The 27,583-nt window shown below is 44.9% G+C and overlaps 1 protein-coding gene across 1 annotated transcript in view; it reads right to left on the bottom strand.

The window, feature by feature from the left end:
• The window catches only part of unc5a (unc-5 netrin receptor A), a 717,175-nt gene that overhangs the window by 40,448 nt on the left and 649,144 nt on the right, over window positions 1-27,583 (bottom strand). The window contains exon 13 of the mRNA XM_038795643.1: window positions 4,921-5,070. Coding sequence (XP_038651571.1) covers window positions 4,921-5,070 — 150 coding nt within the window. The remainder of the gene's footprint in view (window positions 1-4,920; window positions 5,071-27,583) is intronic.

Below are 27,583 nucleotides of genomic sequence, written 5' to 3'. Positions count from 1 at the left end.
AATTGAATTGGTTGAAGCCTGACACATGTAATGCTGGGGATCTCAGGAGGAGGCTGAGATGGTTCACCCATCCAGGACTTTGAGCTGAGAATGGTTGCAAGTGCTTCAGTATTGGGCTGGATTCACCGGTCACCGACACCGAAATTGCGTTTGGCAAATGGGCGGAGAATCCAAGTTTTCGACCAAATCAGGGGTGGCGGCCCTCTCGCGATGCTCTGCCCCTCCAGTACGCTGCGCCACATATCGGCGGCTTCAAGGCATTGCCTGAGGCCCACCCCCGATGTTCTGCTCTCGACCGGCTGAGTTCCCGATGGCGTGGGTCTCTCATAATCTCATCCGTCGGGAACTCGACACGGCAGCTGCAGACTTAGTGCAGCATTGCCACAGTCGGGGAAGGGCCAATCCGCGGGCAGGGGGGATATTATTGGGGGCTGGGGACATGGTGGGGGGGGGGGGGGGTGGTCTGGGGTGCTCGAGCTGGTCGAAGGCGAGGTTTATTTCGTGGGTCGGGTCCGTGGGCTGTGTACCTGGGCAGCATGGTAGCATAGTGGTTTGCACTGTGGCTTCACAGAGCCAGGGTCTCAGGTTCGATTCACCGCTGGGTCATTGTGCGGAGTCTGCACGCTTTCCCCGTGTCTGCATGGGTTTCCTCCGGTGCTCGGTTTCCTCCCACAGTCCAAAGGCGTGCAGGTTACGTGGATTGGCCGTGCTAAATTGCCCATAGTGTCCGAAAAGGTTAGGAGGGGCTATTGGGTTACAGGAATAGGGTTGGAGTAAGGGCTTAAGTGGGTCGGTGCAGACTTGATGGGCCAAATGGCCTCCTTCTGTACTGTATGTTCTATGAAGCATGGTGCGGCCACTGCAGGCCTGCGCCGTGCGTATGCGTGGCCATGGCCCCGGCAATTCTCCGGGGCGTATCGGCGTCTGGAGTCAGGTGCTCTACACTGTCGTCCTGCTGGGTCCCAGCAAAACGGGGAATCGGTGGCCATTTTGCGGCAGTTTCCCTGCCAGTGGCGGTGGTAGAGGCGGGCACAATAACATAATTTAAGATGCATCTAGACAGATATATGAATGGGCGGGGAACAGAGGGAAGTAGATCCTTGGAAAATAGGCGACAGGTTTAGATAAAGGATCTGGATTGGCGCAGGCTGGGAGGGCCGAAGGGCCTGTTCTTGTGCTGTAATTTTCTTTGTTCTCCTTTTAAACTAGCATGAGGTGCAATTCACATATGTCAAACAATGACAGCTTTTTCCCCTTAATCCCAGTAAAAAGGCACGATCCTCCAGTCATGCTGCGCTGAAAAAGCATCTCGCCGCGGCTCAGCGTGTCCGGTGAAAGCCGGGAGACCCCACTCCTGGGATCTATTCAGCTCGCAACACCTCGCAAAATTCAGCACAATCTCGCGAGACGTTGCAAGAGGGTGGGACCACTTTTTAAGCCAATCCGCATATTAGAGCAAAGCAGTAAGCCTCACTCTAGCGTGCAGATTCCCGCAGTATCTGAGGCTTTGGGATTCAATCCCTTTACCTTGGGGACCTCGGCGAGCGGCTTTTGGTACCTCCGAATTTTAAGTGACTGAACAAAACAGGCTTCAGATACACCTTGGTGACATAGCATTTTACTGCCCACCCCTCCCTTCCATTAGTTAAACATTATTATTTTTAAACAATTCATCGTCAAAAATGCAATTGTACTGTGCCTATAGATGATTTTCATAGATTTCATAGAATTTACAGTGCAGAAGGAGGCCATTCGGCCCATCGAGTCTGCACTGGCTCTTGGAAAGATCACCCTACCCAAGCCCTTCCTCCACCCTATCCCCATAACCCAGAAACCCCACCTAACACTAAGGGGCAATTTAGCGTGGCCAATCCACCTAACCTGCACATCTTTGGACTGTGGGAGGAAACCGGAGCACCCGGAGGAAACCCACGCACACACAGGGAGAACGTGCAGACTCCACACAGACAGTGACCCAAGCCGGGAAGATCGAACCTGGGACCCTGGCGCTGTGAAGCATTTGTGGTATCCACAATGCTACCGTGCTGTGAGGTAAATGTTTTATGTCCCATTAAGTACAATGGGACTCAATTACTATCATGTGGCAACATACTGACCCTGATCTGTGGGGACCTCCTTAGCCAGTCCTCTTAGCCCATTCGACAAACCTTTCACCAGGGAATCCAACATTTTCCCTTCTGGCCTCTTCAACCTGGCTGCCATACAACCCCACCCCTGCTGAAACCCCTCATCTTCGCTGAGCCCCCTTGTCCTCACTCAACCCCATTACATCAACACCTAACCCTAGACTTGCTTGTCAGTCATGGCGCCTCAGAATTGGGTACTGCTTATACTCCGAACAGTGGTTCCTGGTGGTGATGCTGGGATTATTGAGTCACTGGCAAATCTGATTGGTTGGCAGCTCAGTAAAGTGTGACTTCCTCCTGAGTCAGGGCCGGAAATCTCTTATTAAAGCAAGTAATGCTGCTCAGTGTTAAATTGATGTGAGGCAGCTTTCAGGATTGTGGACGGGGTTACTTCGACATATTAGCCAGGATGAAGGCACGGACCTTGGGGCCCATGAAATCCAGTCCACCCTTTATGCCCCCCATTCACACTTTGACTCTCCTGGTCTGTTCTTCTTCTGCTCTAACCCAGTTTTCCCCTCCTCCATTTTTGTAACTCTCTACTAGTTTTTGGTGATTTTTGTTTGTGGACTCCCAAATCTCTTTCAAAGTTCCCAGCTTCTCAACATTTAGAAAGTATTCCAATCTCAAGAATCTCACAATCTTTCCCTGTGTTCCATATCGACCTTCTCATTCTCTTGGGTGAAGATAGATATGAAGTATTCGTTCAATACCCTATCAATGTCCTCTGGCTCCACCCACAGATTTCCTTGCTGATCTATTACAGATCCTAATCTTTTCCTGGTTATCCACTTCCCATTGATATACTTATAGAATATCTTGGGATTTTCCCTACTTTTACCAGCCAGTGCTTTCTTATAATCCCTCTTTGCTCTCCTAATTATTTTCTTAAACTCCACCCTGCACTTTTTTATACTCCACTAATATCTCCATTGATTTTCTCTCCTTGGTGGATTGGCCATGCTAAATTTCCATTAGTTGTCCAAAAAGGTTAGATGGGGTTACGGGGGTAGGGTGGAGGTGTGGACTTACGGAGGGTGCTCTTTCCCAGAGCCAGTGCAGACACGATGGGCCGAATGGCCTCCTTCTGCACTGTAACTTCTATGATTCTAATCTACCTGTTCTAGTTCCAAAATGGATGACCACACTTCTCCAAAGTCGATATACATAGTGCCCATTTACTTAATCTATCAATGTCACTTTTTGAATTATCTGCTCACATCCACACAATTTACTGTGCACCTAACTCAGGGTCATCAGTAAACGTGGATATACAGCTCTCAATTCCTTCAACCATGCCATTCATAAATATAGTGAAACACTGAGGCCCCATTACAAGTCTCTGGACAACACCACTAGTAACATCTTGTCATGTTTCTCCTCTCTGTCCTACCAGTTGCACTCAAGAGATTGCCTCTAATTTCACTGATTCCCATTTTCCTAACAGCCTCTTGTGTGAAACCTTATCAACGTTTAAGGGGATGGTATTCCCAGTATCTGTTTTCGGAAGACAAAACTGTCTTCATTTGGAACAATTTAATATGTTTGTTATGTACTGATTATTGTATATTGTGTTGAGTGCTAAGAAAAGCTGGTATTTTTTGGTGGACAATGCCCTTTTAAGACCAAATAGGCTGGGAATAGTCTGAAAGAGGGTTAATTGGTTTTCTGATTATGACACCACTAAGTTTCAAGAATGTCCACAGGCACACTCAAGGCCTTCCGTGCTCGGTGAGCACTGCAGGGGTTGGAATGTTTTATCAATCCTTCTTTGCACACGTTGCTTTGCTGTTTTTAAATTTCCGTTTCTCTTTTGTTATTTTTGGGCGGTGCAGCCCTTTTTTATTTGTCCCTTGGCTAATTTCTGTTAATCTGTTCAGTTGTGATGCCCAATAACAATATTTCAGAAAATGTCCATGTGACCTGAGGTTGCCCTGGGGATAAACAACTTGGAAGCAAAGAGTAAATAATAAGCTAATTTTTGCAGTGGTTTGGGTCAGCCTGAGCTTTCTGTTTGGCAGCTCAGAGCAGACTGAGTCTTTGTGCAAAGAGAAAACAGCATGGTTCTTGCTGAGTGGAACAGTTTTCTGTCTGGCGGACTTCAACCAGATCCTGGGGTTTAAGTAGGCCTCTGGGAACAGAGCAGGGACAGTATTGTGTGTATCCAGTTGGAAGAAGCAGAGGGTTGAAGACAGGACGGGCAAGGGATTGTGGATTAGATAAGATCGATTGCTGCTGTTTCTGTGTTGCCAGAGCCCACTCGACCATTGAAACGGGTGGAAAGGGAATTCTGTGCCATCAAGACTATCATGAACTGAGGGAGAGAGGGTTCATAGACGTTCGCCTTATCAATGTCGACCAGGTCTAGGGCATCGAATGCAACCCAGCTGCTGGTGAATGTGACTCAAGGGCCAAAATGATAGAGCGGGAAGCATGAGATCCTATATGGTGGAGGCTGATTTGGAAAGTCTGCGAGATTGAACATAATCCCACATTTGTGCAAAAGGTAATAATGTGAGTGTTTGTAACAAATGAAGCCTTTTTTTACTTGTCGTATTAATTGTTCAAAAGTGAAATTTACCATTTTTATTTGAAATATCCGTCGCGATAATTGATGTTTGAATTATGCCTACTTAGTTGATTCGTTACATTAAATGTTTTTTATAAATGTCTATCGGGTTTCTTTTTGCTGGCTTCATGGGAAATCATTCATTAAAAAGGTTATTGGTTCCTACAGGGATTGTAACAATTGACCATTCCAAACTGGCTTTACCTGATAGCTGTCCAGCAGCTTACTTGTCCAGAGAGATTTTTGGATATCATGTATAGAAAGTCGTAAGTTATGATAGCTGTCTTTAAAGTGAAGAATCTTGGGCTCATCTAAGAGTTTCCCTCCCAGGTGTTTCTCCAGCTGCATCACTTCCTGCATAAGAAAATATTAATTAATAACAGTAATTTTCAAAACAAGGAAATTGAAATAACATTAAACATTAGCCTAGATATACCAAAGAATGTTCTTCGGTTTTCTAACAGATGCATTCATTCATTTAGTTTAATGATTTTTAAGAACAATAGATCACTTTAAAATGAATTAATGTTTCAATTAAACTGGGGTGGAAATGGAGTGATATTACAGAGGTGGAAGTAGACAGATTTGACAATGAAGCAAAAAATATGTTTGGAACTTAATCTCGACATTAACCATCATCAAGGTTACAAATGGTCTGCCTCAGCCAGCTGCTGGATGGAGGGTGTGGCGCTAACAATTGTACACAAAGACTCGAGTGAAGTACAAGAGAGGCTTTATTGCTGTGAGATGCTATTCCTCCGGCGGCGGCTGTAGAATAGTACCTCAGTGAAGCTAGCGCATATTTATACACAAGCTCGCTGTGGGCGGAGCTAGCCGGTAGGGGCTTACCGGTGAAATCTGTATTACGGGTACGGCTATACATCCCCCTACTGCAAGCACACATATATACAGTGGTTGTATCACCACAGAGGGTTTGAAATGTGGCTCGAAGTGAATAGAGTTTGTCGTGGGGAAACCTTACGACCATGGGCTGGATTCTCCGGTCACCCTGCCGTGTATTTCTCAGCAGACGGTGTTCCCTGGCGGCGGGACTCTATCTTCCCATCGCTTGTCAATGGGTTGTCTCATTGTAACCAGCCCGAATGCGGGGCTACGTTGCCGACGGGAAACGTGAATCGCAGTGACCGGAGATTTTCAAACAACAGCTATGGTTTTCCCATTATTTCGTTGGGAAAAAATTCTGCTTCTCTAATATTGGATGTAGGACAAGCAATCTGACAATTTGGAGACAGTGGTCAGGGAGGGATTTTCTGGAGGTGATTATATGTCATCAGTTTATCTATGGAAATTTAAGCTGTGCTTTTGGATGAGGTCAGTTGGGCAGCATATGAATGAAAAATAAAGTAAGAGCAAGGATAGATCCTTGGGGACACTGGTGCATGAATGGAAAGAGATACAATTGCACATGATTCTCCAGCTAATATTCGTCTCCCCACTTTGGCGTTCATACATCAGAGCTAAAGCCCCCCTCTCGTTACTATTAAACCACTTGGAAGAGTCTGGGAGCCTGACTGGGATTGAAGCTTAAAGTTAGATCTACCAAAGTTTTGCTGCAATTGGAGGAGACTGGGTGCCTTGACTTTTGGGACAATTTATCACGTTGAAAACAAACTTCATCTCATTCCCATTTCCACAGGGTGCCATGCTGTTTCCTGCAGTTAATTTCTCCAACACTTACCTTTTTTATATATCAAATCCCTTCTTCACTGTTGTCATTTTCTGTCATTTTCAAACATTTCCTTCCTTTCCCTTGCCATCTCCTGGTTTTTTTTTTACAGCTACATCATCTCAGGTTGCGATGCTTTGTGTTTTCTGAACTTCTCTTTATTGTATATTTTCTCAAATCCTCGATTCTACTTCAACCATTTAACACCCAGCACCTGTCCCCACCATATTCATTTCCGCTAATGAGCATCAGCTCAAGATGATCAGTAATGACAATACATGAAGAGCAGAATGGGTAGCTGAAGACTGACGGCAAGCAGCTAAACAGAATTATTATAGATACACGACTACAATCTGGACAAACCTCCAGTAACGTAAACATATCAGACTATGATCTGTGATTTCCTATGAACGAAGCCATAAGAGATATAAAACTTGTTTCCAAGCCACAGCAAATATGAACCCCTTTGGGAGATTTGGGCTTCAATGTCTCGGAGACAGCACCTTGATTTAGTGCTTCTGAAATGGAGGCTCTTGTTGAACAGGTAAGGGCAGCCAGGCAAATTTTCTTATCACAAAGGACAGAATCTGCCCAGGCAGAGTCTCCAGCAAGTCTGGCTGAAAATACCAAGCCAGGACCATCACCTCCAGGACACTGGTGTTCCAGTGTCGCAAGCACTTTAATGGCCTGACTCTATATCTGTGCATTACCCTTTACCACAACACCTGCCCTCACCCTTAAATATATCAAACACTACCTACCATAGCCCATATGCTTCTCCGTTATTGAGAAAGGGATAATGCATCACCTCCCCTTTTTATTCTAGTTCCACCCTCGCCTGCTGGTGCTGTACTCAAAAAGCACAAACAGCTCTCTGCTTTCATTTGACAAGCGACTAAACATAGGCAACTGTTTCAAGAATGAAACTAGCTAATTGCATATGGGTATTAATATGGACTACTTAATTACTCCTTGCAAGTAGGAAAATCCATAGTCAACATGACAACGACAGATTGTTTCCACATGCTTCCATAGGTTTCAAAACCTTCTGTGGGATAATATTCCAAAATTAATCATTTAATGCTTTTGTCGACTTATTACGAATGACCCTTGAGTTCGTACTCAGTGGCATTGGAAGGTAGTAGCTTTTTCTTTGCTTAGACTTCATGAAATGTTTGGATAAATCCCTGCTGAAACATAAATGTGCTTCTCTGATTTTTTAAAATTGCTTTCAAGTGGCAGAGTAAACAGCCAATTTTCCTTGAGGAATTACAGATAATAACTACATTTTGCAAGTAATATACAGACAATATTTTTCATAATATTCAAGATACAGCTGGAAAATTTGGCTTAAATATGAATCTACCAAGATGCTGACTCCCATATCCACCAGTCTCTCACAGTAAGTTAAATGGGAGTCCATCAAATTAGCTACAAACGCAGCTGGGTCACAGCCTTGCACCAATGTTTCCAGGATGATTGGTGGCACAGTTATTGTCCATCCGATAAAATTATTATCATAAGAGGGGATGGTGGTGAGCTGGTATGGGGACTTTCTAGAACAGAAGTTCCAACACATCGGTTTCCATTTTGGGCCTGAAAGATAATTGGCAAAGACGGGCCTAGTTTTACTGAACATAGCAGAAGTAAGGCCCACATGGTGATACATGCCAACTACAGCAATTTGGCAGAGAAGACAGAAGACAAAACATGGGGGCCCCATGATGTTCATCTGATGCATCACAACAAACTTTGACTTTGGCCAGTTTTGGTATGTGGTGAGTGGGAGAATTGGGCCATCTGATGTCATCAGGTTGAGGCCAGAGCAATTTTAATGGTTGGGCCTCATTTAAATTTCATTGGCAGACTGCTCAAGCATTTGCAAGGATGACTGTGGCCAGCTAGTTTGGAGGAAGAAATCTCCAGCAAGCTTAAACATCAATTTTAAAAATACATGCAGCAATTAAAGTGAGGTGGCATCTTACTCACTGGAAATCTTTGTAGCATTTGAGAGATTTGGGCTTCAATGCCTCGAATGAGAGCCCTTGAATTAGTGACTCAGAAATGGAGGCTCTTGTTGAACAGGTGAGGATAGCCAGGCAGATTTTCTTGTCACGAAGGACAGGATCTGCTCAGGCAGAGTCTGCAGCAAGCCTGGAGCGTATGGCTGAAAATAACAAGCCCAGACAATCATTCCAGGACACTGCTGTTTCAGTGTTGCAAGCAATCCAATTGGCTGACTGTGTTTCTGTGTATTAATCTTTTTTTTATTATTGTCACAGGTATGCTTACATTAACACTGCAATGAAGTTACTGTGAAAATCCCCCCGTCGCTACACTGAGGGAGAATACAGAATGCCCATATCAGCTAACAGCACGTCTTTTGGAACTTGTGGGAGGAAATCGGAGCACCCGGAGGAATCTCATACAGACATGGGGAGAACGTGCAGACTCCGCACACACAGAGACCCAAGCTGGGAATCGAACCTGGGACCCTGGCACTGTGAAGCAAGTGCTAACCACTGTGCTTCTGTGCCTTTATCAAGGCACTTGCCCTCACCCTCAAATATTTTAAACACTGCAGACCACAGCCCATATGCTTCTCCGTTAATGAGGAAGGGATGATGCATTATGTCCCCTTTTCATTCCAGTTCCACCCTTGCCTGCTGGTGCTATACTCAAACAGCAGCATTTCATTCTTTGTCTAATTGCTTTCACTCGTCGCAGTGGAGCCACTTTCTTGAACATAACCAATGTCCATATCATTAAATTGCTACTTTTCCCATTCGACCTGGTATAAAGGAGCCTCAGATATCTGCACAAGATTTTACAAGAACCACACACAAACTCATTCCCACTCACTTTCAGGACAAGCCAATTCCCAACTCTATGGAGAAAGTCAGACATAAGGGAGGGTTATCCTCTATCTATGCCCTTCCCACAACGAGGAGAAAGCTGCCGTGTTGTTATAATGATATAACGACACCAATCACTCCTAGGAAATTGGGTAAACATATTGTGGGTTCATTATTTAGAATACACACATGATAACATTTATATATAGTTTGGAGATGTGTGGGTGTGCTCTGCTCAAAAGCATAAGTATAACTAAAACTGGATATCATGACACACTTCCATTCTAGTGATATAATGCTGTTATCTTGTAAAGACAGGGTAAAATATCTCCTTTTTAAAAGATATTTTTCCCTTCCAAAAGAGTAGAACTATTTACATGTTCTTGTTTAGCTACCATTACATTGGTGTATGGAACTGATGAATTTGAGCCTTGTTGGAACCAACAATTCTACGGACACGTGCTTGTAGGATTAGAATAGCGGTTTTAATATACTCACAACAGAGCCAGCCTATTAGCCATTGAACTTTCGGTGAACTGGCCGGCTGACCATGTGGCACTGATCTTTATACAGCAGCTCCCAGGGGAGGAGTCCTGGGCAGAGCCAAGGGAGAAGCCCGTACAACTCGAGCATTCCCAGAGCTACTACCCCTGGAGGACAGGTAGTGCAACTGCACTTACAATATAGACACATGTATATACAGATTATAATCCGGTGTGAATCACATTCACCACATTCACCCCCTGTGAAAAAAATCGAGTCCAGCGGGAGTGGTGGCTCACAGAGTTAGTCTGTCCGGTGGATGAATTGTTCTTTTCGATCTGCGGAGCACCGGGGTTGCAGCCTCTTGCGGTGGCTGGGTGGGTGTTGAGAGCTGGGGTACGACGGCAGACTCCGGGGCGAGTCTCGTCCGAACTTTATACACCTCTGGCTCGACCGGAGACTGGGGACGGGCTGGTTCTGGTGCGTGGAACCGGTGGGGTGAGCTTGCGGAATCGGGGGCGCGAGGGGGCGGCAGCATAGGGAACGGGGTAAGGGGTTCCTCAGCAGGGGTGGGGGGGGGGCTGGATCCAGCGGGTGCCAGGTCCCGAAGGGATACTGTGTCCTTGCGACCGTCCGGGAACTCCACGAATGCATACTGGGGGTTGGAATGGAGGAGGCGCACCTTTTCAACAAGGGGGTCAGTTTTGTGCCCCCTGACATGCTTCCTCAGGAGGACCGGGCCTGGAGTCCTCAGCCACGCCGGAAATGAGACTCCCGTGGTAGTGCCCCTAGAGAAAATGAAGAGTCGCTCGTGAGGGGTTTGATTTGTAGTTGTACAGAGGAGGGATCTGATTGCGTGGAGTGCGTCTGGGAGGACTTCTTGCCATTGGGAGACTTGGAGTTTTCTAGACCGGAGGGTCAGTAGGACGGTCTTCCAGACCGTCGCGTTCTCCCTCTCCACCTGCCCGTTCCCCCTGGGGTTGTAACTGGTAGTCCTGCTCGAGGCGACGCCCTTATCGAGCAGGCACTGACGCAGCTCGTCGCTCATAAAGGACGAACCCCGGTCGCTGGGCATGTAGCTGGGGAAACCGAACAGGGTGAGGACACTATGCAGGGCCCTAATGACTGTGTGGGAGGTCATATCTGGGCATGGAATGGCAAAAGGGAATCGGGAGAACTCATCGATGATGTTGAGGAAATAAATGTTCTTGTTAGTGGAGGGGAGTGGCCCTTTGAAATCGATCGCAAGGCGTTCAAAGGGCCTAGAAGCCTTGACCAGGTGGGCCCTGTCTGGTCTATAGAAGTGCGGTTTGCACTCTGCACAGATCGGGCAGTCCCTGGTGACATGCGGTCCGGGTCTGGGCCCAGGACTCCGTTCTCCATGACGTAGCCGAGGATGACCAGTCTGTTTGTGCGGAAAATGCATTTCTCCTTGTTATAAGTGAGATTTAATTTCTGTGCCGTTTGGAGAAAACGGTTGAGGTTGGCGTCGTGGTCCTGCTGGTCATAGCCGCAGATGGTAACATTGTCCCGATACGGAAACGTGGCCCGCAGCCTGTACTGGTCTACCATTCGGTCCATTGCTCGTTGGAACACCAAAACCCCGTTAGTGATGCCGAAAGGGACCCGGAGGAAATGGAAGAGGCGGCCATTGGCCCCGAATGCCATGTAGTGGCGGTCCTCTGGGCGGATTGGGAGCTGGTAGTATGCAGACTTCAGATCCACCGTGGAAAATAGCCGATATTGGGCGATCTGATTAACCATGTCTGCAATTTTGGGGAGGGGATACGCGTCTAGGAGCGTAAAGCGATGTATGGTCTGGCTATAGTCGACGACCATGCAAAATTTTTCCCGGTCTTGACGACCACCACCTGAGCTCTCCAGGGACTATTACCGGCCTCTATGATCCCCTCACTGAGCAGCCGTCGGACCTCCGATCGGATAAAGACCCTATCCTGTAGGCTGTATCGCCTGCTGCGAGTAGCTACTGGCTTGCAATCTGGAGTGAGATTGGCAAAGTGCGGAGGGGGGGAGATGCGCAGCATGGTTAGGCTGCAGATAGTGAGTGGGGGCAGGGGCCCACCGAAGCTGAGGGTGAGGCTCTAGAGGTTGCACTGGAAATCCAGGCCTAATAAGAGTGGCGCGCAGAGGTCGGGCAGGACATAAAGTTTAAATTTAGAATAACTAGCGCCTCGAATTGTGAGCGTACCAACGGTGCATCCTTGGATTTGGACTGAGTGGGAGCCCAAAGCGAGGGCGATAGTTTGGCTCACCGGAAAAATAGAAAGTGAACAGCGTCTTACCAGCTCTCGGTGCTCCCGGAGTCAAAGAGGCATGGCGTGCTGTACCCGTTAATCTGGACCTCCGCCATCGAACTTCGTAGGTGCTTGGGGCGGGATTGATCCAGGGTGACTGCGCTGAGTTGCGGGTAGTCGGCGGCTCGATCAGCTGTGCTGGAGTGGCCCCGTGATGACTGCCTTCTGAGTTCGTAGTCGTCGAGGTGAGTTTCACAGTTTGAAGGGGGTGGATCCCAAGATGGCCGCCCCCATGAGTCGCACATGGCCGGCCGCATGGAGGAGGATTGCCAAGATGGCTGCCCTCATGAGTCGCACATGGCCGGCCGCATGGAGGAGGATTGCCAAGATGGCCGCCCCCATGAGTCGCACATGTCGGGTGGGGGCGGAGTCGGCATACAGGCTGCAGCATTTCGGGGCCTGCAGGCCTGTGAATTCAGGGAACGAGTGCTTTGAGCCATGGGAGGGTTAGAGGCTGGGGCTTTCTTCGCCAGACACACTCTGGCAAAGTGTCCTTTTCGCCCGCAGCTGCTGCAGGTCGTGTTACGGGCCGGGCAGTGCTGCCGCGTGTGCTGGCTTTGGCCACAGAAATGGCAGGCTGGAGCAGCCGATTAGCTGGCTGGGGCAGCAGAGTAACTGGCTGGGGCAGCAGAGTAACTGGCTTTGGCAGCGTGGTAGCTGGGGGGCCGTGCGGCACAGGCTTGGGGGGACTGTTGGTCGGGGGTCCACGATGAGGTCGGGGGTCCACGATGAGGTCGCGGGGTCCGCGGGAAACGAGGTGAGGCTGCGGAAGGAAACTTCCATAGTGGTAGCAGCCTCCACAGTAGTGTCTAAGTCCTGGGCCATCTTTTCTAGCAGTCTTTGGCGCACATAGTTCGACCTAAGGCCCGCCACGAAAACGTCCCGCACAGCAAGCTCCCTATGTTCAGCCGCGGTAACGGCTTGATAATTACAGTCATTGGAAAGGTCGTTCAATTCCCTCACAAACTCGGCTAGCGTTTCTGTAGGCCGCTGATGGCGGGTCGTAAACACATGGCGTGCATAAACCTCGTTAATGGGCCTAATGTACATTTTGTCCAATATTGCCAGCGCTGCGGTGAAGAACCAGCCGGATTCAGCTGTGTGGATATTCTGTGGCTTACCCTCGCGTGCAGTAGGCTGAGTATTTGTTCTTCCGTTGTTCCGGCGGTGCTGGCTTCTGCCAGGTAGGCTTTAAAACATCTCAGCCAGTGGGAAAAAATTTCCTTAGCCTCTGCATCCTCTGGGCCGAGTTCTAGGCGTCCGGGCTTGAGGGCTGCTTCCATAATTTCTTCGACTGTTTCCTGAGTATATTAAATTGTTGGAACCAACAATTCTACGGACACATGCTTGTAGGATTAGAATAGCGGTTTTAATATACTCATAACAGAGCCAGCCGGTTAGCCATTGAACTTTCGGTGAACTGGCCGGCTGACCATGTGGCACTGATCTTTATACAGCAGCTCCCGGGGGAGGAGTCCTGGGCAGAGCCAAGGGAGAAGCCCTGTACAACTCGAGCATTCCCAGAGCTACTCCCCCTGGAGGACAGGTAGTGCAACTGCACTTACAATATGGACACATGTATATACAGATTATAATCCGGTGTGAATCACATTCACCACAAGCCTCTAAAGCGTAGGGGTAATCTTCTTGTACATCAAAATCTTGGAATGATAACTTTGTCTGGAGGCTTCTTTAATTGCTCACAGTGATCTGTGAAGTTATCGTTCTTGGCTGTTATACTTGGTTGCATTTGGAAACTTGCCCTTTTTTCAATAGGGCAGTATGGTGGTTAAGAAGTTGGAATGGATCTGATTTGTCCTTTTATGTTCTTGCCATTGTGCTTTTGTGTGCAATTACTTCAAAGGACTTTGGTTCTGAACCATTCGTTGTCACCTCAGCTACTTGCCACTTATATTCTGTGAGACCTTGGATGCAAACTTGTCCCAACTCAAAGCATAGCAATTCTATATCTCCTTTTTTATTGTGCAACAAAAACAGAACATACTGGACAATCTCACGGAATCTGTGGAAAAAGAAGGGAACTAACGCTTCTACCCCAGCTTTGACAAAGATTGATCCAGACTCAAAATGTTAGCTTCCTTCTCTCTCCACAGATGCTGTCAGACCTGAGATTGTCCAGTATTTCTGCTTTTGTTTCAGATTCCAGCATCCACAGTAATTTGCTTTTATCTTTTTACTGTGCACATTGGTCATCTTCTCTTGCAGTTTTAAAAGTTGCTCTCTTGTTTCTGAGTAGAATGGGTGAATGTGTGCACCTGTCTGCCAGTATGAGCTCTGCTGCTAATGGAATTGTAGAACTTATTGTTTTTAATGTATTTTTATTTAATTTTTTTTTACAAATAAAATAGCGGAACAAGCACAATGCAAAACAGATACAGTATAGAACAAGAATTATTGCAAATAGAAGAAGAAAAAGAAAATGTTCCCAATAATACAAACAATACAAAGAAAAAGCAAATAACTTAAACTCTACACTCAAACTCCCCAACCGCTGACAGTGTCTCGGTCTTTGAAAGAGGAGACAAACAATTATCATCTCAGGCACAATCTCCCAACAGAACTCCTGATGCTAAATTCAATTTTCTCCAAATGCAAAAAGGACATTGAGTCCCTAGTCAGCCAGAGGCACGACGTGGAGCAGGAGACCTCTAACCGAGCAGTATCCATCTCTAGGCTATCAATGAGGAAAAGGTGATAACGTCCACCTCTGACCCAGAGTGAATTGTTGGGAGTTTGAAACCCCAAATATGGCCACCTGTGGGCATGGCTGCAAAGCTAATCAAAGAATATTAGACATTGTGTTACAAAAGGAATCCCAGAAGCTGGCGAGTCTGGGCAGGATCAAAACCATATGTGTGTGTGATCTGCAGGGGCAAGCAAACAGTCATCACATCTGTTCTAGGCATTCAGGAAAAACACGCTCATCCTTGTCTTGGTTAAGTATGCCTTATGTGGCACTTAGAACTGAACTAGGCTCAACCGGGCACATGAAGACATGGAGCTGAACATGTATAGGGCCTCTCTCCAAACCTCACTTGTGAGTGTCGGGCTCAATTCACTCTCCCATTTCACCCTCACCCCGTTCAGTAGGGAGGGATCGGATGTGAGAATGTGGCCATATATGTCTGAGGTAGACCTCTTCCCGGCTCTGCCGAGGAAAGAATCCTCTTCAGTAAGATGGAAGGTGGAGCCAGAGGAAAGGAAGGGAAAATGAATGGGTGAAATCGCAAACTTGAAAGTCGCGACAAAGTTCAGTAGCTGAAATTAGTCTGCCAATTTTTGAAAGCTGGCAAACCTCTCCTCGATGAGCAGGTTACCAATGTGCTCAAATCTCTCCAATTTCTACAAGTTAAAGGTTGAGTCCAGCCCTGAATGTAAGAAAAGGTGGTTGTTACAGATAGGAACCAGTGAAAGAAAGGACAGGAGTTTAAAATGTTGTCGGAACTGTTTCCAGGTTCTAAGAGAAGAAACCACCACTAGTTCGAGGAAACGCTAATGGGAGAAAAGGGGAATGGCGCACTACCTATGGCAAGGAGAGTGGATATAGCGCAAGAGTGAGCCTCCGTTTGGCCCTAGGTTGAATCGGGATTGCTGATTGAAGGTGTTTTGGATATTGGTGGCCAAATAATAAAATAATAAGTTTGGGAGGGCCAATCCCCATCTGTCTTTCCCTCTGGAATAGGATTCTGGGATTCTTGCCCGCCCAGGTATAGATGGATATCAATTTATTAACCGTGATAAAAAAGGTTTTGGGCAGGAAAATGGGGAGGCATCGAAGAAAAATAAAATGTTCATTTTTATTGTTTGAATCTTGCCAGCCAAAGGTAAAGGGAGGTTGTTGCATCTCTGTAGGTCCATTCTAACATTTTGTTGATCAGGCTGGAATAATTGAATTTGTAGAGTGAGGTGCAATCGTGGGCCACCCTGACCCCAAAGTAACGGAAACCTGTACAGGAGAGGCAAACGGGTGATGTGTCTAAAAGGCTCATCTACTAGGGAGGTTGACCAAAAACATTCACTCTTACCTAGATTTAATTTACTTGTCTGTTAGAGGCTCGGATTTATACAGGTCACAGTAGTAGATGTAAAAGTCGCATTGACTGAGAGGGGCGGAAACAAGGTCTTGGCCCAGGTTGAGTATCTGGCGGATCTCACAGGAGACAGATTGGCATTTAAGTTGGTGTGCTAAAAGACGACTGGCCTTTTCCCAATATTCCTAGGAAGTACCTCTGGAGAACTGTAACAGACGTACGTCCTTATTGGTGGTCAATAGCTCAAGCTAAAACATTTTTCTGCTTGCATATAATTCCAGTCAGGGATCAAGTACTGGTGATCTACCTCTGAAATGGAGTCCACCAGCCTCTGTTCTTCTAATTTCTTCATCCTTAGGACATGTGCGCTATGAGAAATAATTCCCCCCCCCCCCCCCCCCCCCCCCCTCCCTAAGGACCGCATTAAGAGACTCCCAAAACTTGAAATGGGAGATGGAGTCAGATCTATTTAATTTAATGTGGTCATCAATAGAGATGGACAGGTGCTCCCAAAATTTCTTATCAGCCAGCAAAGTAGTTTCCAACCTCCAGGGTGGACGTTGGGTGGGGCTAGACTCGAGGGACAGATCAACAAAATATGGGGTGTCATCAGAGATTACAATTGCTGAGAACTTTGCCGCCATCCCTGATGGAAGGAGTGCCCTCTCCAGAATGAAAAAAATCGATGTGAGAGTACACATGGCGAACAGGAGAGAAAAAGGAGAAATCCCTGTCATTGGATGCAAAGAACACCAGGGGATTACCCCTCCCATCCGAGCCATGAAGGAAGACAAAGCACTGGCCACCTCCATTGGGAGAAAAAAGTTTTGGGTTTTGATCGATCCAATTTTGGGTCCAGAACACAGTGCAGGTTGCCTTCTAAAACAAGATGGTATGTGTCGAAGTTGAGGCGGGAAGACAACCAAGAACTGATTAAATTATCAGCCCAATTAAGGGCATAAATGTTGACCAGAACTACTGGTGTGTTCAAAAGGGAGCCACATACAATTCTATATCGACCATTTGGGTCAGCCACACTCTAGGATGAGGAGAATTGGACTCTTTTGTTGATTTAGTCTCCGTGTCACTGGCCCTACTATTAAAACTAGAATGAAAAACTTGCCCAGCCATCTTTTGCGTAGCCTGGTCTGATCATTAACGCGTAAATGGGTTTCTTACAAAAGAAAGTCAGAATTTAGGCTCTTCAGGTGCGCAAATGATCTTGATCATTTTACAGAGCCATTCAAACACCAAACATTCCAGTTTATCAGTTAGATTGGAGGTCGCCCGCCATCCCGCAAACCAAACTCAGCCATTGCCAAGGAGGGATGTTAAACAAGGGGCTCTGAGAAGAAAAAAGCAAGAAGATCAAGGCAAGGTGGCCACTGAGCCAAGTCAGGTGACTCGATAAAGAGAGACCAGCAGACACCATCAGCAAACTAAAACTAAAACCCATCCTCCCCAATCCATCACAGTCGAGCATAACCACACCCAAAAGCAAATGGAACGGTGGCAAACAATAACCTAAAACGTACAGATAACAGAACACAACTCAGCGCACACTCTCTAAGCTCATTTTAAAAACTATTATGAGCTGCAGAAAACCCTTTAATATCACTCCCATTAATTAACACACCTTGTCAGCACAGAGACTCCCAACTGAGGATTGAAAACTTATTGAATTTAGAGCGCCATTGGGGCGACCAAAGTCCACCAAATAGTAATAACAAAAAATAAATAAAATAGGTTTATTGTAAGGAGCGAACTGTAGAAATTCATCATATACAACTCACGTCATTAAGGATAGACCCAAACAACAGATTTGAAAAGTTCCCATACAATGAACCATAGATCAGATTAACGGAGCACAAATTATGCTTCAGGAGTAAGGAGTCTGCATCTCGCGGCAAGACAAAAAAAATAGTCCTTTTTACAGAATGATACACGAAGGCGGGCTGGATAAATCATCCCGAAGTTGACTCCATTTTTTGTACAGGGAAGATTTCACTTTGTTAAAGTCGGCCCTTTTCTTGGCTAGGCCAGCACTTACGTCCCGGTATAATCTGAAGGGGTGGCCTTCCCATGTAATATCCAATAGCTCCCTTGCCCATCGAAGCATCAACTCCTTCTTCTGAAAGCTGTGAAACCTTGCAATTACAGCATGAGGAGGATCGTCAGAGTGAGGCTTGGGTTGAAGTGAAAGTTGGGCGCGGTCTAATTCTGGGGGGAATAGAAGTACGTTTTCAACCAACATTTTGTAGAATGTCTGAGAAATACTGAAGAGGAGTGCGACCTTCGATCCCCTCCAGTAACCCCACAACCCAAACATTCTGCCTTCTGGATCTGTTCTCCTGGTCATCCAGCTTGGATGTTACTGTCCTGTTATCCTTGATCACAGCGGCAAAGTCAGACTCCATGGAGGTGATCCTGTCAGACAACACAGTCTCCATGTCCTTGATTGTGGCTCCTTGTGCTTCGATAGTTGAACAAATTGGGGCCAAGGCTCCTCGATTGATCTTTTAAGATCCAAAATCAAGCATTGTCGATATTTTCGAGTTTAATCGCCAAAATTTTGCTGAGCGCTTCATCCGTTGGTGGAGTGGCTGGAGAAAAGGCTGCCGTTGCCATTTTATCTCCAGTTGAACCGTGGCAGGCTTCAGAGCTCGAGTCTGTGGTCGAAATTCAGTCCGCTATTTTTCTGGCTTTGCCTCTCCTGGCCACAGCTAGGCCATTAGATCGAGGGTAATAAGGAGATGAAGTAGTGTGATGGATAGTCCATCCTCACTCATTCCTGAAATAGCTTACCAATAAATTGAGGACCATTATCGATTTCTCTACATTCCCAAAGAAGCTGAAAATAGCATGTAGGGAGAGTGCCATTGTAACAAACGTATTATGTGGTAAATAATGGGTGCTTGGTACAGAAACAAATGATGATGAAGTCAGTGTGATGAAAATGAAAGAGGTTGGATGCAATTTTGGGCCAAAGATCGGTAGAATTTCATGTGGAATCAATGATTCTTTGTGCTGACTTGGCAGATGCTCTTGTCATGCCTCAAACCTCTTGACCAGAATTTCAATGTCTGGTTCATATCTGGCTAATAGATGTCTCTTGCGAGTCTTCTTGCCTAATCTGTACCCATGTGTGAATGATGAAGTTGTGGAAAATATCAAGTTGCAAAGACTCTGGTATAATGACCTATTGCCTTTAAAAATGACTCTCCAGAAGATGCCTAGCTCAATTCAAAAGGCCCAAATTGTCTCAAGTGTTTGTGGTCATGCTGAATTGTATCAGACCTTCCTTCAGAGATGGCTTTCCATAGTTTCTACAGAGTGGAATCTTTTGCTGTTTCTTCTTGCAGCTGCTAGCATGTGCATGGTGCTAAATGTGCCGGATCAGTTGTTGGGCTTGCAATGTTATGCAAGCTTAACACTGAAACTGCCAATTTTGTCAATATATTCTGGATATTTCTACGAAAGGTATTGAACTGAGTTGTAGGAGTAGTTTCTGAAGTTAATCTGCCTTGTGATGTTCGACTAATTCCACGGATTGATACTAGTGTGAGGTCATGGCATGCCGGTAGACCTACAGTAGCTGGGCTTTTAGTCTCCACAATGTAGAACATCTGTGACACCTAAGACGACTAATCGTACTTGCACTCCAGGAATATGGATCCTGCATATGGAATAACTGAACTGTTGTCTACTGAAAGTTTCACAGTAGTAGATTTCACCATGGCCTTCCATGTCTGTGGTTACATGCCTTTTGGAATCTGCAGCAGTAGTACGTTTGCACTTGCCACGCTCTCAATCATGGCAAAAAGTAGTCATTTCCAACTTTCTTAGGGCAGATAATATGATTCTTGGCGAACATTTCAAACAGAGTGACAGCATCTGAGTTTCCATGTAATTGTTGATGTGAACCCCACCACTCGTCATCTCCATTGTGCACATCATCATAATTTTCTGGTTTGTCACTGTATATGTTTCTGATAGAACACTGGATGGCCATTCTTCTTGCCTGAGGGTACCTGTTGTATTCGGTCTGGTTGGATCAGTGCTCGGCTCTTTGTAGCACCATTGGCCTTTGCTCTGGTGCTCTGTCACTGCCAATGGCCTTTCCTGTCACATGTTTTGCAGAATTGATGGAAAACTGGCATGTCCTTGGTGCATGGAGGACATCATACCTTCCACAGGTTTCGCTAGGTTTAGTCTGGTTCTAGTATGTGCATCAATAATTGGGGTTGTAGTTAGTAGTTACTATTTGTAAGCTTCTTAGATCTGCTTCATATCTTTGCCCATCCTCAGTGTGAAACATTTTGGGCTTGTCTAGCAGATCTCTCTGGAAGGCTTCCATGGAAGTTATGCTAAATGCGATCACCAACTCAAAAATTCTGTCTGCTAGCTCTGCATCTGAAAAATCACAGAACGTTCCTCCCTGGCTTTGAAAGCAGACCATGGCAGGCCAGCAGCACGGTTCAATTCCCGTATCAGCCTCCCAGAACAGGCGCCAAAATGTGGCGACTAGGGGCTTTTCACAGTAACTTCATTTGAAGCCTACTTGTGACAATAAGCGATTTCATTTCATTTTAATTTATCTGCATCTGCTGATGAAGTGGTATATGGATTCTGTAGGTGGTTGAAATGGCATAAACGTTAGCCAACGAAAACAGAAGTTTAACCTGATTCAAAACTGGTCTTCCAATGTAGTCTCATAACCTTTGGAGATCCTTTAGCTCTTATGCTGTTAATCCTGATGTGTTGTTCATCCTTTGTTCCCAATTGCTAAGCAAATTTTTACGCTTGCTTGTCTGGTTCAGTCACACTTGAATCAAGAATCAAAAGCTCTGTATGCTGTCTAACCATTTTGAATTTGACAAGGATGCCATAGCCGCATCCCCAATTCTGACTAGGAATTTTTGTGGACTTTCTGGTAATATACCTTTTACCTTCCTTTACTGTAGTACCTGGGGTGAGTGTCGCTGTAGCTGCGTTTGTGCACTTTTCCAAAGCTCTGCACATTCTAATTGCAACTTTCTATGGCCCTTTTCTGATCACTTTCTTTTGTCTTTTATTTTGTTGAACCCTCCATCGCTATAGACCCGACCCATAACTTGGTCACTTGCCTTTGCCAACTGAGCTAACTCAGCGTTGGTCCTCTCGGCATGCTGTCCCACTCACTGAATTAACAGGCTATGTGCTGCATTCTAACCTCAAGTGATCCGTTTGCTTACCAGCTCTTTATTTGAGCACCATCTCTGCATTGTATCTTCAAAACCTTTCTATGCATTCACCATGCTGCCATTTCTACATTCTCCACTGGTATGGCTTTGTTGCAGTCTGACCAGAATGTCAAGGGTCATCTCATGCCATGTAGCATGATCCACGGTTATTCAACATCTTGTGCTTACTTTTGCTGCCCGGCTGGCTGATCACTTCTGAGCATCATGTGCTGGTATAATAATATAACGGTATCAATCACTTATAAGAGACACAGTGCAGAGATGATGCTCAAATTAAGAGGTGGCAAGCAAACGGATCCCCTGTGGGTTCATTTATTTAGCATAGGAACATGAGATCATCTATACATAGATAGCAAACTTGGAGACATCAGTAACATAACTGTGTGTGTGTGCCCTGCTCAAAAGTGAAACTAATACTGGATTGTGTACTGGACACCCTTCCCTCTGGTGATGTCATGCTTCCATTCATTAAATGCATATTCAAACAGAAACCCCATGGAAACAGGAAACCTGAAGAGTATCTGAGCTCCAACTACAACTCTCAAGTTCTCAACTTGCTCATTTTTCTCCACGAGCTCCAATCAGAATAGAGTGGCCAGAATGACCCAGTGTTGAACACTGTGAAGTCCCTCTTTGAGCTTCCCTAACACCCATTTGAATGTATATGGTGCATGAATACCTGTCCCACAGATCTTGTGTCCTGTTCTTGCCTGCCAAACTGGTCACTTGTCTTGGATCATCCTGGAGAGAAAATATAACCATTAGCTTATTTTCTCAACTAGCAATATTTCCTTATCACCTCTTCTCTGCCTTCACTCTCCTTCCGCCTAATGACAAATTCATAAGTTTCTTTGTCACTAAGATTGAGATCATCCATTTAGTTGTCTCTAAAACATCATTCCCATCCTCCTCAAAACCAAGTTTCTTCCAAGGTCCAATATTCTCTGCAGTTTTCTATTCGCTCATTCCCTGCCCAGGCTCTTCTTGTCCATGGGGCCCTCCTCTTACCTCTCAGCCCTAATCCAACCAAGCGGGTCGTCCAACCTCCATTCTGAGTCCCATGCAAGCATGAACAGTTTTCTCTCCTCAGCTACTGTAGTTTCCCCTTTAAAATAAGGTGTTTATTTCCCTCCTCAAAAATATACTCTGCCCCCTCTGTTATTATATGCTACATCCCTATCACCAACCATTGTTTTCCCCCAAAGTTCTTTCACCTATTATCCCTTCTTAAATCCGAGCCTATCTTTCTTGCAACAGCAGATTTGAATCTCTCCAATCAAGCTTCCACCCTTACCCCAGCACTGACACAGCATTAATCAAAGGTACAAATAACAACCCAAGTGACTGTGATCAGGTTGTGCTATCATTCTTCATCCTGCTCTATCTGCTGGCATTGATATGGCCAATCACACCATTCTCTTCCAATGCCTCTATTCCATTGTCCAGCTATTGCCCTCATTCCTGGTTCCATGCTTCTTCCCCAGTCAGTCCTAACCCAAATAATAAACTCTGGAAGGCTATGGGAGAGGTAAGCAGTTGGCTGCCTCCACCTCAGATGTGAATCCTGGGAAAACAATTAGACACAGTGTGAGCGGGCAAGTTGCACCTCAAACTGTTTGGTGTCTGGCATGGTTCTCATTTTTGACCTCTCCCATTTATCACCGGTCTTGTTTCATTTGAGCAAGAGCATAACGAAGCCGGAGAATCGTGCGCTATGAAATGGTATGTTGGACTTCAATACAAAAGGACTTGAGTTCAGAAGCAAGGATGTTCTTTTGCAGTTGTACAGGCCTCAGTGAGTCCACACCTGGAGTATTGTGTGCCGTTTTGATCACCTTACTTAAGAAAGGATATACTTTCTGTGGAGGGAGTGCAGTAATGAATCAGCAGACTGATTCTTCCAATGGCAAGATTGTCACATGAAGAGAGATTGGGCCAATGAGGCCTGTATTCATTTGCGTTTAGAAAAATTGGAGGGGATCTAATTGAAGCATATAAAATTCTGACAGGGCTGGACAGACTCGATACAGGGGTGATGATCCCCCTGGCTGCAGGGTCTGGAGAAGGGGGCCACAGTCTGAGGTTACGGGGAGGCCATTTAGAACTGAGATGAGGAGAAATCTCTTCACTCAGAGGGTGGTGAACCTGTGGAGGCCAATATGTTTAATAAGGAAATAGATTTGACACTGTAAAGGTGTCAAATGGTATGGGAAGAGTGTAGGAGTAAGGTTTTGAGATAGAGGATCAGCCTTGGTCATATTGAATGGCATAGCAGGCTCAAGGGGCTGAATGACCTACTCCTGCTCTCATTTTCGATGCCTAACTTTTTCCAGTATTATCAGTTTCTCTTCCTGTGGATACCTCCACTGCTCCTCTTCTAAATAGTGCCAAGGGATCTTTAACTTGAGAGGTCAGATGGGGTCTTGATTTTACATCTTATCCAAAAGACCGTACCTCCAACAGTGCAGCACTCCCTCAGTACTATACTAAAGTGTCAGCTTTGATTTTTGGCTCAAGCCCCGGGGTGGGCCTTGAATCTTTAATCATGTGACACAGAGGTGAGAGAGTTCCCAATGGAGCCACAGCTGATATGGCTTTGTTTCTGACATCTGGAGTTTCCTACTTGAGCACTCCCCACTCAGTTCCCTTCTTCATGACCCCTTTGACCAAACCTTTAATCACCCATCCTCATAACTCCTTCTTTGACTCTGTCAATTGTTATCTTATTACTCCTCTGTGATGTGCCTTAAGATGTTTTATTACGTTAAAGGCAAGTTGTAATTTCAAAGACTAAATCCAGCCAGATGAATTGCAAACATTTCTCAACAATCTGAGTTCTATATGGAAGTGTCCCTTTCAATAATATTCTGAGTCCACCACTGTGTGCTAGCTGTGTTTCCCAGTGAAAATGATATTGGAGCCCTATTGATGTAATAGGATTCTTATTCAACTACAACAATGTGGCTCCTACTAATTTTGGGCAGGTATATGGGACATCCTTGTGAATGGCGGCAGCATCTCGGGAGTGGCAATGGAGCAGTTGGTGCCGCCCTGCAATGTTTGGAATGCTACTTCTATGCTTTTCCCCAGTATAGCCTTGCCTAAAATCAGACCCAAGACAATACTACGATGGGTTTGGAAGTTCGGAGATGATTTTGGGAAATTTTCAGCAACATTAGATAAAGTATTTAAAGTTCTGTAGAAGAGTCATGTGGACTCGAAAAGTTAACTCTTTCTCTCACCACAGATGCTACCTGATCTGCTGAGTATATCCAGCAATTTTTTGTTTTGATTGTAGATCAAGTACTATTTGGTTGACCACTATCTGCTTGATAACGTGTGCCAACTGTTGAATGCAGCATCTGAGTATCAGAACTATTAATTCGTCATTGGTCTAATTTTTGTATCTTAATAATGGAAAATAAATTGTGATTTCAGAATATTTTAGCATTTTGTCACTGCTTAATGAAAAAACTAAAGAATTATAAGTCTATTTGGGTGTTATATTGTTGATATTAACTTATTCACAATCTATGTTGTTTTAATTGTCATACTTAAAATAAAATTATCAAGTGGTTCATGATTTCAGTAATGTATGAGGAATTGTGATAATTCACAGAGATTTTCAGAATTATCAAGTAAATGTAATGGATTATATCCTGAAATGCATGATTGTTTGTAATTGTGAATTACTGCACACTTACAATGATTGCACCAAATTGACATTAATGGAAATTAAGAACGTCAATTCTTTTGAGCTGTACCATTAAATCATATTTAGCTACATGAGCCATTTTTGGTTTTCAATTATACTGTTGTATATGGAGGTGGATAGATGGATGGTGCTATAAGGAAAAAGTGAATAGCTCACAAGAATACATTATGACAGAATGGATTATATCTGGATATGTAACTCTTTCAGCAAATTGGAAACAACACATGTGATTATCACTTAGGAAATCATGACTGAAGCAGCTTAATTAGTTAAGAAACAGCAATGTTAAATTGTAAGCTCATATATATTGACTGTGTCTCTCCTGCTTTACAACAGGGTCTAATATCGTCAACCAGAAAGACAGACTGGTACTATAATGTATTGTTGTGCTATCTTTCAGTGTTACAGTATCTGATTCTACCTCCACTATATGCCAGAAAGAAAGAAGGGCAGATTTTGCAGCAAAGAAATGGTGTTTGTCACTGGCCTTGAAGGAAGCTGCCCACAAAGATCTCGTGATCTGTTGCCATGGTTTTGCCCTTTCCAGAAGGCAGTTTAAATTTGGAGTTAACTCAAGGGGATGTCCAGCTGTGATGTCAGTGAGCTGGTAAATCTTATGCAAGTATTCACACAGCAAGCCAACAATTTAAAAACATTTAATATAATTCACTTCTAATTTAACTTTTTAGGTAACAAAATAAATGAATATGAATGGATTAGAATGGTGGTTAAAGTAAGAGGATCGTAGAAAGTTTATGGCACAGAAAGAGGCCACAGCCCAATGTGTCTGTGCTGGCTGGAAAATGAGCCACCCGGCCTAATCCTACGTTCCACCATTTGCCCGTGACCCTGCAGGCTACAACAACTTTTAAATCAGTTGAGGGTTTCTGCCTCTCCAACCCTTTTCAGGAAGTGAATTTGAGACAACCACAACAGTCTCGGGTGAAATTCTCACTCTCATCTCCCCTCTGATCCTTCTGCCAATCATTTTGGACAGGATTTTCCGGTCCGCTAAGCCATGGAGAATTTATCCATATTATGGAGAAATTTGACATTCCACAAATATAAAATCGGATTTTCAGGCTAGTGAGGGGGTGGTAGCAGTAATCATGTAAGGAATACACCATTTAAAAAAAAGTTATATTTCATTCAAGAAAAAGAAAGCCTTGCATTTATGTAGCACTTTTCATGACCACCTAACCTAACTTTCTGGACACTAGGGGGCAATTTAGCATGGCCAATCCACCTAACATACACATCTTTGGACTCTGGGAGCACCTGGAGGAAACACACGCAGACGCGGGGAGTACATGCAAACTCCACACAGGCAGTCACCCAAGGTCTGAATCGAACCCGGGTTCCTGGTGTCTCACCCACAAAACGGCACCACTGATGGTGCAGTGCCCCCTCAGCCTTGGTTTTGTGCTCAAGCCCTGGATTTGGACTTGAACTTTGAATGGTCACTCAGGTGAAAGTGCCACCAACAGAGCCATGGATGACACAATAAAGGTTTGACGCAACAAGTTGTAACATTTGTAAGGCGTTTTGCTGTGTGTATAGCAGTATAAAAGAAATTCTTGTCTATTCACAGATTTCCCATTGTTTCCAGGTTAGGGGTATCTCAACAATGCACCTACTGGAGAAGCACAGAATCACTGACAGCAACCTCTGGATTTCTGCAAGTGTCGACTCTAAGTTGCTGTCAGTTTCAACAGAATAATGACAGTCAATGCAGATAGTTCCACCACCAACATTACTGTTGCAAAATCCGGACCAATATGCTTTTGACCTCAAATGAAAGGAAAAATGCAGCCAAAGTGCTCGTATGCATTATATGAGTCAAAATTTATTCCAGTCTGCAAACTGCTAAAAGCCTTGTAAATTTTGGAAGTAAGATTTGAATGGCTGATGATCAGTCAAGTTCCCAATTGCAGAAAAGAATTAAAGATTAGATAGTATGTCAACAGAATAAAACAAGAGAAGTTCATTAATAATGCTCTGTCACTATGTAATAATAGCTCATTGAGTAATCACCAAAATACTCCATACTTAAGAAGTATGGTACCAATAGTTTCTCCACACGACTCTTCAAATCGTAAGTGTGCACCAGATATCTTTTCAAGTTCGGTCCCATCAGTCTGTCACATAAATATATTGTGCATCCTTAATTATGATAGCAAGATAAGGACAGCAGTTGGCCCTCCAGCCTCTTGCACTTATTCAATGATTTAGTTAGATTTTGCTGATCCGCACCTCAATGGTATTAACCTGTCCATGCTCCATATGCCTTGATACCTTTACCACAATATCCCCAACCTCAAAACTCTCATTGGTCTCAATCTTGAAAACTTCAATTTCAGTTAAACATCCGCAGGCTTTTGGGGAAGCAATTTCCAGAGTTCCATTACTTTGTGAATGAAAAGCTTCTTCCTGATTTCACTCTTCATTGGTCTAGCTGTAATTTTAAGATTGTGTATTGTTGTTCTGGCTGTCCCTGACAAGGAAAATCATTAATCT

The sequence above is a fragment of the Scyliorhinus canicula genome, chromosome 4 (genome assembly GCF_902713615.1).
Source record: "Scyliorhinus canicula chromosome 4, sScyCan1.1, whole genome shotgun sequence".
In the NCBI taxonomy this organism is placed as follows: domain Eukaryota; kingdom Metazoa; phylum Chordata; class Chondrichthyes; order Carcharhiniformes; family Scyliorhinidae; genus Scyliorhinus; species Scyliorhinus canicula.
This window is presented reverse-complemented; position numbering and strand designations above follow the sequence as displayed.